Genomic DNA, 9,841 nt, shown 5'->3' on the forward strand with positions numbered 1-9,841 from the left:
CTGGCCGCGCTGGCACTGCCGCGGCAGTGACAGGGAGGGGTGTTTTACCGTGGGCAAAACCCCACATATTTTGGGGGACGGGGGCGGAGGGGGGGCACTCAAGCGGCTTTAGATTTGGGAAGGGTCTTTCGGCTCCGAGCTGCTGGGTGGGGACGGGCGCCGCCGGATTGATCCGGGATTAACCGATGCCGTTTCTGTATGGACAGGCCTGGAAATCGTAGCCTCGGCTTAAAGGCAGAGAGGCGGTCGGACGCGCTTCGGAAGCGGCCGCAGCTCGGCCCCGACGCGGGGCAGGTCCTTGAGCCGCTCGGAAACGGGCTCTGCAGGTTTCTTTTTTTTTGTTGTTTTTTGTTTTTGTTTTTTTTTACTCTCTCGCCCTTGGGTTCACCCGCCGCTTTCGAAGGCCCGTCGGGCTCGAATCGAAGCGTCTCGGGCTCGAATCGAAGCGTCTCGGGCAGTGCGAAAACAAAAGAGGGTTTCCTGGAAGGGCCCGGCCGACGGTGGTTGTGGGAGGGGACGGACCCGCGCCAGGAGCCGGTGCCAGCGGCCGGCTCTGCCGGAGACGTTCGGAGGAGGAAGAGGGCCGCCGCCGCGGAGCCGAGCCCAGGCGATGGCGGTGGAGGGAGGAGCGGGGAAGCGGGGGGGGGACACGGACGGACGAGTGACGCCAGCTGGGTGACAAAGAAACAGATGGGAGAAGAGCCGGTGGCAGCGCCGGCACTGCTGCGCGGGCGGGAGAGCTGGCGATGGAGAAGGGAGAGGCGAGCACGTCCTTCCCAGTGATTTTTTTAATTTAATTTTATTTTTTTTTGCACGGAGACGGGGCCGGGAAGCGGCCTGGCGTTCCTCTCTCCCGCTGAGCTGGGCAAACCCCGTGTTTTCCTGCCTTAACTGGTTGCTAAAATACAGGAGGGGAAGCCYGATCCCGCCAGGGCTGCTCCGATGTGGATGCTCAGGTTGATTCAGGCAAGGAGAGGCCTAATTGGAGTTAATAAACTCCCTGGCTTCTTGGGGGGTAAAAATGCAGCAATTTTTTGTACTTATGAGGCTCATAAATGCAGAGCCCCCCCCCATCTTTGCAGCTGTTTTTTTAAATCCCGCAGATATCCTCAGCCCTGGCCAAGGGAGTTTTTTTTTTTTTTCCTACTTGACTGGGGCAGATTTCGGTTGTAGACGTGTCGAGTCACTGCTGTCAAAACCGAATTATTTGCTCAGTTCAGCTCGGTCTCTAATAAAAAGATAAAATGAAATCCCCTCCGGAGATTAGAAAGCTGGTGTCCACTAGCAAGCTGCTGGCTGGCTGGTTGCAAAGCTCTGGTGGGAAGAGTTATTTACTCGAAGGAAAACAACCTTTTCCCCCTGCGGTGCTTGAAATCGAAGCGCGGAAGCASGGAGGATGCGAAAGTGAAACGAGCTCCGGAGGAGGAAGAGGGACAGAGGGGGAAGAGGGCCGGGCTGCCAGCGACTCCTGCATCCCCCCCAGATCGCCCTGAAACGGTGCCTGTGCGTGCCCTGGCTTTGCAGGGACAGCTCGTGCTCCCGTTTTGTGGAGCAAAGCGACGCTTGAGAGCGCCCGAGTTGTTGCTGGGGGTCTCGGTGGAGTTGCCCACCGGTGTCGCGTGTTTAATCCTCGCGATGGTGGCGGAAACGGGCCGGGAGCCTCTGCGGAGCTGCGGGTTGGCGCCGCGTGTGGGCATCCTCGCGGCCCCCCGAGGGGATTTGCCTCTGTTTTTAAATCCTCCGCGCTGCCAGTGGGCATCGCCTGGGGACCCGGCTCACCGTGAGCCCCGTCCTCTCTCTAACGTGCCGTCAGGTCCGGGACTGCTGCCGTCTCGGGGCTCTGTCCCAGTTTTCTGCAGGTCCCAGCAGCGTTCCCATGGGGAACGCGCAGGGTTCGGCACGGATCCGGCGACAGCCAGGACCTGCCGCCCCCTGCGCGTTGGTGCAGAGGGAGCCGGTTTGTTGCTCTCCCGATTTGTCGGAGAAATGCCAGCCTGCGAATGCCTCCTGACAGGGCTGGAGCGGGTCTCGGCTCGCTCCGGAGAGCAGCAGGAAACGGGTCGCTCGGTCGATCCCCTGCCCCTGTTACCGGAGAGGAGGAGGAGGAGGTGATGGAGGCAGGCTCCAAGAGCCGGAGGCTGCGCRCGATGTTGCTGTGTAGTTTCTAGGGACGTCTCTTATCCCCGCAGTCGTGTCACAGCCGGAGAAATGGGTCACCGCTACGCGCTGGCTTTGATACCGCTTCCACCTCCGAACGGCAGCCGCAGTCGCGCTGGATCGTTCGCTCCCAGCTCCGTGGGCAATTTAAAAAGGAAAGTCGTAGGGATTTACCGCGCTGGTGTCTTTGCTCGTGACTGGAGGTGAGGGCAGGACAGGGCAAAGGCTCTGGCTCGGCGCAGAGCTCGGCCGTTGCCTCGCTGGGCTGCGGCTCGCTGGAGCAGCCTCTTCCCCGAGAGCAAAGTCTCGCGGCGGGGCCRTCGCCGCTGCCAGCTGGCTCCGCGGACGCGTGGTTGTCGCCCTCGCCTAGCCGGGCTTTAACCCCGGGGGCCGCGGCCGGGCCCGCGGGGGCTGCGGAGCGCCGCAGGACCAGCCCCGGCGGCGTCAGCCGGGGGCAGAAAGGTGGAGCCACCTGGTTAAGAGGGATCCGGAAAGATGGAGCTCGCCTTTTTCTCCTGTGTCCTCTTCCTTGGCATTTTGCTTGCCCCAGCTTYGCTTTCGGGCTGAGCTCTCCCCTGCCACGAGCTGTTTCATCGCCTCTTGCCCTTCACCCGGCTCAGTGCCGGGAACTGGCCGACGTTGGTGAGCGGCAGCGCAGCCGGCCGGTGGCTCCATCTCTTCCCTTGCCRGCGGCGTGTTAGTGGCTCCGTCGGTGAGCGCCGTCGGGTGACGCGGGAGCAAGAAGCCGAAAACAAGCCAGAGAGACGCACGGCAGCGCGGGGACGGGAAGAGAGCGCGCCGGGGAGGCGGGTCGAGCCTTGACGCGGGGCGAACGCGGACGGGCAGCGCAAAGCTGCTCCGGTTTGCCCCCGCGTCCCGGAGAGGGGATGGTTCCCGCGTGTGTTCCCGATGGGCTTTGCCCGCTTCGGCGCAGCGTGACCTTCTTAGGCGGAAGCCCTTCGCGTTACGAAACCGTTCCCTTCGCAGCGGCGGTCGCGTTAACCTGGAATCGGCGAGGCGCGGCAGCGATCTGGGGCTTCCGGGCGGCCGCGTGATCCCGGTGTCGGCCCCGCGTTCGGTGCCAGCGGGTCCCGCTGGGCGACGGGAGTTGCGTAAAGCGGCGATGGGTGACGGCCGGGGAGGAGGAGCGCCGGGGCAGGCAGCTCRGCAAACCTCTCCCGCCGCGGCTTTTGGCTGCGATCAGGGACGAGGGCGGGYGGGTGGAGGTGCTGCGGAGAACCGGCGTGCTCGGATCGGTGGGGAGAGATGCCGCTGCATCCCCCCTCTCCGAGGGGGAAGGTCAGTGATCCTTGGCCTTTAGTATGCTCAAAATAATATATATATGTTATTTATAAAATACATGTAAAAGCAGAGACGGGAGACGGGGAGTCTGGAAAGGGGCCGCAGCCGAGAGCGGGTTCAGAGGGGCTCTTGGGGTCTYGGTGCGTGGGGCAGGCGAGCTGGTGGCAGCGGGGACCGTTGGTGGCTTGGAGCTGTTCGCCGAGCCTAGGTGTGTTCGGTCTAGATAGGACAGGCGGGTCCGTGCTGTTGGAGGAAGCGTTTCCCGGGGTATCCCGGAGGCAAACCAGCCACGGAGGGCCGGGCTGGATGTGGGGAGGCTGGGGCGGCGGGGGGGATTTGCAGCTCGTGGTGGGGTCGTGCCGTGGGACGGTCGCTGCTGGTCCTGCTCGCCTCTGTGTCCCTGCCTGTCCCACCAAGCCCGGCTGAGGGACGTGGCGAGGTGGGACGGAGGTGATGGGGCCGTTCCTCGTCCTCTGCTCCAGGAGGAAGGCTGAAACCAAGGCCTGAAGGGGAGCCCCACCGGGGGAAGCGGGCAGAGCCCAGCCAAACTCCTCGAGGGGAAAGCCTGGGGAGGCAGCGCCGTCGGCCGTGAGGCAGTCGCCTCTGAGACGCTGCTTTTTTTTTTTCTTCCTCCTCAGGGCTCTGAAAACCGCTCTCTGAAGCGAGAAACTCGGGAGGAAAATCGGAGACCTGCTCTTCTGATGCCTGACGGAGCAAAGAGATGAAGGGGTGAGTACCCGGGCAGTGGCCGGCTGCCGCGGCGCTGACAAAGATGCCTTTATCCAGCGCGTTACTTGGGCACCGGGGCTGAATAGATGGGAACAACAGCTATGTGACTGCGTCCCGACCCGTCAAAGGCCCTCTTCAGCAGAGACACTTGCACAGGCCAAATCCGAATTTTCCACGGATAACATAAGCTGTGGTTAAGGGTTAACGTTGAAGCCGATCCAGCTAATGACCGAGCTGGTGGTGCTTTTTGGAAGCCGATATTGAAGCTTCCTACACCCCAAACCTCTGAGCGATACCACGTGAGAGGGTGTGAAGGGCTGCTGGTCCCCCGGCCGGTCTCGGTCTCGCGCGTTCGCTCCTCACCATGGCTTCGTTTGCGTTTGCAGACAGCAGAAAGCAGCCGAGACGGAAGAGGGCACGGTGCAGATCCAGGAAGGTGAGAGGGGACCTCCATCCCCAGCGCTGGCGCAGCAGGCGAGCCGGCCCCGCGGGAGCGAGGCGCGCTRTGGTAGAGCTTTTGGGCGCTTAGGGCTGTCCGGGAGATTGCGGAACAGTGGGGAGGATGTTCAGGCCAGTGAATCCGGTTCCTGCTGTGTCTGCGGCGGCCTGGATGGGAGTCTCATCTCTGCCCAGTGCTTGGAAGGGGAGATGGATCCCCAGATCCCYGCGGGAGGCGATGGAGCGGCTCGAGGCAGCTCCCTGCCGCGCCAGCTCCGACGYGGAGCGTAACCCCCAGCGTCGGGTGCCTTGCAGAAGGAGGCACGTGCTGGGATAACGTGGGACCTGCTTTCACCACTGAAATCCCATCCTTCCCCCACCTTGCCCTGCTGGGAGAGAGGAGCTGCCTCCGAGCTCGTCTCCGTGACGAAGGGAGAGCGCCGGGCCCCGCGAGCGCCCGTTCCCTTTCCCCGTTATGGGCCTCCCCACCTTCTTTCCTTAAGGTGCAGTGGCCACAGGCGAGGATCCCACCAGCGTCGCCATTGCCAGCATCCAGTCTGCAGCTACTTTCCCCGACCCCAACATCAAGTATGTCTTTCGCACAGAGAACGGCGGGACGCAGGTACGGACCCGAGCTGCGGCGGTTCACGAGCTCCGCTCCGGCCCCTGGCTGGGTTGGACGTGGGGTGTCTTCGGGGCCCRGAAACACCCTGTGGATGTGGGAAGGAAGGGGATGGGAGAAACAGCAGCTTACCCTACAGATTGGTTTCCCCCATGTAGGACCTGGTGGGGGAACCCATGAGCACAGGGGTTGAGTCCGCTGCTGAAGGAAACAAGCTGAGGTTTATTTTTTGCGTTGGTGCTGGAGGTGGAGCAGGATTTGTCCCCTCTGGGCAGTCCAGTGCGTCGGTGTTACAGCTGGAAGGATCTGCAGGGGGTGTGAGGAGCGTGAAGGAAGCAGGAGGGATTGGGGTGCAGAGCAGGGGACTGTGCTCTTGGCCTGATCCTGCGCTGTGCTGAGCACCCCCAAGGCCTCCAGGCAGGGTTGAGCCTCCGCAGGAGGGGAGGGGCGGGATCSTGTCCTTGTCCCCCGTCCCTGTAGTTACGGCTCTTTCCCCCAGGTGATGTACAGGGTGATCCAAGTGGCTGACGGGCAGCTGGATGGGCAGACAGAGGGCACCAGTGCCATCAGCGGGTACCCGGCGGCACAGTCCATGACACAGGTAGGCGCTGAGAGCCACCTCGTCACCGGCCTTGGCCAACAGCTCCCTCGGGAGCCTGCTGCGAGCTCTCGGGGTGGGCAGGGAAAGCGGYGGGCGGTAAAGGGGCAGGACGGGGCCTTCCCCTCCGCTTGCCCGCTGCTCCCGGCGGCTCCCAGCCGTCCCGCCGTGGGATGCGGCACGGCAGCGCCTTCTTCCCTCTGCGGGGTGGCCTGGCAGCGCCGCGTGGGGATCCCCCCGCCCCCAATGTGTCCCGTGTCCCCCCCAGGCCGTCATCCAGGGCGCCTTCACCAGCGAGGATGCGGTGGAGACGGAGGCCACGGCCACGGAGACTCACTACACCTACTTCCCCACCACGGCCGTGGCTGACACCAGCACGTCTGCCGGGGCGGGGACCACGGCCACCGCCGTCGTCACCACGCAGAACTCGGAGGCCCTCCTGGGGCAGCCCACACCCACGGGTACGGCTGGGGCGCCTCGGGGTGACGGGGACAGCAGCGGGCCGCCTTTCCCGCGGGCCACGAGGCTTTTGGGGCTCCCTGTGAACCGAGCTGACCATTGCTGGGAGGAGATGGGTGCGGGGTGAGGGGAACATCATGTCTCTGTCCCCTTGGGAGCCACCCCGGGAGGTTCTGGTCCCCATCCCCAGGTTGTCCCTGCTGGGATTAGTCGACTTGTGGCCTGTTCCCTGCGTGACCCCTTTTTTGGCTGCGCAGGGCAATTCTTTGTGATGATGTCGCCCCAAGAAGTCCTGCAGGGTGGAGCGCAGAGATCCATYGCTCCCCGCACCCATCCCTACTCCCCGTGAGTATCTGCCCCTCTCCTCTCCCCTCCCCGTGCCGCCGCTGGGCGCTCCGCCCTGAGGGTGGTCTCCAGGMGAAGGGCCGAGGGACGAAGCCCCGGAGGCTCGCGTGGGAGAAGGAGGGGAAACGTTTTGATGACGCCGTGCTGGGATTGAGGCCTGGAGCCTTTTCCCTTGGCGTTCCCCRGAACAGATTGGGTCGCACTGATCCTGCCTGCGGGCAGAGCCAGCGCTCAGCTGGGTGCTGCCAGGCTGTGCCGCAGGGCTGGCAGCTGGAATTACCCCTCCTCCGCGGTGTCCCTGACGTGGCACCCGCCGCTTTGCCTGTGGTGGCGGTGGGGGAGAGTTTGAGATGCCGAAAAAGCCCTCACTTGCGTCCCTGGGACCAAACCTCCCGCTTGGCTTTTCCTCCTAGGAAATCAGAGGCGCCGCGGACAACCCGGGATGAGAAACGCCGAGCGCAGCACAACGAAGGTACTGACGGGAAGGGCCCCGGGGAAGGAAGAGAGATGTCTTCTTTGGGCAGTAGCTCTCTCTGAGGGAAACTTGGCCTGCAGAAATGTCAGGGAGCAGAGGTTTCCCTGGGTTAACTCTTTATCTATTCCCACCTAGATGGAAAAACTCTAAGGACATATCACAAAGCTCTTATCAGTTAAGGGTAAAACCTCTTATGGGAGAGCTGTAATTATCAGAAGCAGGGAAGCCAGAGCTAAGAAGATTAAACTTGAAAGAAACTCAAACCTTGGAAAGCCTGAGAACCGCACAGGTAAGGCACCCAGACAGGCCTTGGCTTTGCCCTTGGTGCGAGCAAGCCCGCCGACCCTCGCCGACACGACCGAGGGGCGCGGCAGCCCCGGGCGGCGTTCGCCGGGGCTCGAGGGCTCTGCTTTGAGCCCCTCGCACGTATCCGCGCCTGCCGTCAGCGTGTTGGTGTCTTCTGGCACGAGCGGTCAGGTGGAGCCCATGGTCCGGAGGGGTGATCGCTTGGCCAAACCCCTACAGAGTAGCTCTTGGAAGTGTCCTGCGGTGTGGTTGAGCTCAGGCTGGCCTTGGAGAAGAGGTTCAGTTACGGAAACGAAAGGCGGGTGGAAATTTGAGAAGGAATCCAAACAGGAGGTGTTCTGCCAATTCCTGTTTTTTTTGACTTCAAAAATAACTTCTCAAAAACACCTGAAAGCCAAGGGGGACAGGCTGAGAAGTGCATCCTGCCTAGGCAGAAGCAACAGCCCTGACCTTTGCCAAAACTCGGAGGTGGCTTGACCAAAAAATCAATATTTTTTTTTTTCTTCCTCATCCCTGCACCTTGGTCCAGCCATTAAATTGCCCTTGTCCTTCACTATTAGCCTCCCCTCAGCTTCTCCGGAGGCTGCTGGGCCAAGCTGGGGCTGCAGCAGGAAGGGCAGGTTGGTCCCCATCCGTCAGATCCGGACCCTGCCGTCATCCCACGACGAGCTGGTTTGCCTCAGCCTGGCCGAACGAGCGTTAATCCCACTCGGCGGTCCGAGGGCTTGAGACCAGGGGTTAGGGCTAAGGATGGAGGTGGATTCGGGTCCCCGCGCGGAGGCGGCTACGAGGACAAAGCTAAGGCCGTTTGGGTGCTTGATCTTTGCTTTCCCAGACTTTCGAAAGGTTGGGTTCCTGGGCCCTTAACGCCAATCGCTGCCCTCCTCGAGGCCCCCCAACTTCAGCGCAGCCAGGAGGGCGCTGGGATGGCGCTGCCCATCCTTGGGCCGGGTGGGGGGAGAGGCCCCGTCGAGGTTTGCACTGCGGGCCAGCTCCCTTTGGGGACCCAGCTAAGAGGGAGACGCTTTGCCCCCCAGGCGGGGGGGGGTCTCCGGGCTGGGACGGTGCTGACGGCCCTGGTGCCCTCTGTCTCGCTCGCAGTGGAGCGCCGGCGCAGGGACAAGATTAACAACTGGATCGTGCAGCTCTCCAAGATCATCCCAGACTGCTCTATGGAGAACACCAAGTCGGGGCAGGTAAGAGACCCCGTCAGAGCCGGACACGGCACCGYGGAGGGGTTGCAACCGCTTCTCCTGGTGCCCTGCGTGAGAGACAGGCAGTGAAACAGGGCCGGTAGCCCAGCTCTGTGGCCTCTCCGTGCAAGYGGGACGTGCCCGGGTTTTGGGGCGGTGAGGAACCCGCGTCCCCATGAGCGCTCGACGGGCACCTAGTGCTACCGGGCTGCTTGCCGGCGCTGGGTGCCCTCCTTCGGTGACACAAGGTTTTGTTGGGTGGCGCTCGCGGAGCCAGCAAGAACGGAGCTGGTTCTGGGGAGATGGGGGACAGGAACCGGGTGGCCAGCGGGTCCTCTCGTCCCTTCTCATGTCCCGTCCCTCTGGCCCAGAGCAAAGGCGGGATCCTCTCCAAAGCCTGCGACTACATCCAGGAGCTGCGACAGAGCAACCACCGCCTCTCCGAGGAGCTGCAGGGCCTCGATCAGCTCCAGATGGACAACGAGGTCTTGCGGCAGCAGGTGAGCCGAGCGCTGGGGAGGTCTCGCTCCCGGCGCGCGTCCTGCGGGCCGTGAGGGTGCCTTAGGCCGGGTGCCCGGCCGGCTGCGGGGGTGCCACACCTGGTCTCACGCCTGTCCCTTTCCAAGGTGGAGGATCTGAAGAACAAGAACCTGATCCTGCGGGCACAGCTCCGCCAGCACGGCGTGGAGATCGTCATCAAGAACGACAGCCACTGACGGGGGCCAGGGAGGGCGCCCGGCGCCGCGCGGGGCTGGGGACTCTGGAGGGGCCGGCGGCCAAGGACGGCGCCGCCGTGCCCGTGGCCGCCCGGCAGCAAGACTGGCAGCGCCCCGCGCCACCCCCCGACCCCGTCCCCGTCCCCGAATCGAGCCGCCGGCGCCCGTTAGCGAGTACCTCCTCGGTGTGACATAAGGACCCTCCCGTTTTTTGGTTTGTCCCCGTCCCCTCCCCGCCTTGCCCGTGTTGTCCCCGCCGGCGCCCGGCGCCCGCCGTCACCGCTCCCCGTCTCACGCCTTCCTCCCGCCCCCAGCCCGCGCTTCATGCACGCGCGCTCGGCCCCGGGCGCCGGCCCCGGCTCCCGCTGCCCCTCTGGCACTGCCTTCCCTTTCCTCCTCCTCCTCCTCCTCTGTCTTGCTCCCCGGCCCAGCCAGCGCCGCAGGGTTGGGGTGGGGACACGGCGGGTGCCCCAGCGGCTCTGGCAGTGGCCAGATGGGCTC

General features: G+C 63.7%; 3 protein-coding genes across 4 annotated transcripts in view; 2 read left to right on the forward strand and 1 right to left on the reverse strand.

Moving 5' to 3' along the window:
* Positions 1-232, forward strand: part of ARHGAP30 (Rho GTPase activating protein 30) — a 9,855-nt gene extending 9,623 nt beyond the window's left edge. The window contains exon 13 of the mRNA XM_085319531.1: positions 207-232. Within this exon, the coding sequence (XP_085175657.1) occupies positions 207-232 (26 nt within the window). The remainder of the gene's footprint in view (positions 1-206) is intronic.
* USF1 (upstream transcription factor 1) lies at positions 184-9,489 on the forward strand. Of its 2 annotated transcripts, none has more exons than XM_085319524.1 (11): positions 184-326; positions 4,098-4,188; positions 4,575-4,624; positions 5,130-5,248; positions 5,748-5,849; positions 6,115-6,307; positions 6,563-6,650; positions 7,064-7,122; positions 8,533-8,627; positions 8,996-9,124; positions 9,251-9,489. In XM_085319524.1, the coding sequence occupies exons 2-11, from the start codon at positions 4,181-4,183 to the stop codon at positions 9,338-9,340; spliced, it is 933 nt and encodes a 310-aa protein (XP_085175650.1). In that variant the 5' UTR covers positions 184-326; positions 4,098-4,180; the 3' UTR covers positions 9,341-9,489. The 2 variants fall into 2 exon arrangements, with proteins under 2 accessions (XP_085175650.1, XP_085175651.1); XM_085319525.1 differs by having other exon boundaries at positions 5,136-5,248.
* A 142-nt stretch (positions 9,490-9,631) lies between these two features.
* LOC146587472 (V-set and immunoglobulin domain-containing protein 2-like) overlaps positions 9,632-9,841 on the reverse strand; it is a gene marked incomplete at its 5' end in the record, with an annotated part of 1,799 nt that continues 1,589 nt past the window's right edge. The window contains one exon of the mRNA XM_085319532.1: positions 9,632-9,819. Within this exon, the coding sequence (XP_085175658.1) occupies positions 9,632-9,819 (188 nt within the window). The remainder of the gene's footprint in view (positions 9,820-9,841) is intronic.

The sequence above is a fragment of the Rhea americana genome, unplaced genomic scaffold (assembly GCF_003343005.1).
Source record: "Rhea americana isolate MKP2758 unplaced genomic scaffold, rheAme1 scaffold_595, whole genome shotgun sequence".
In the NCBI taxonomy this organism is placed as follows: Eukaryota; Metazoa; Chordata; class Aves; order Rheiformes; family Rheidae; genus Rhea; species Rhea americana.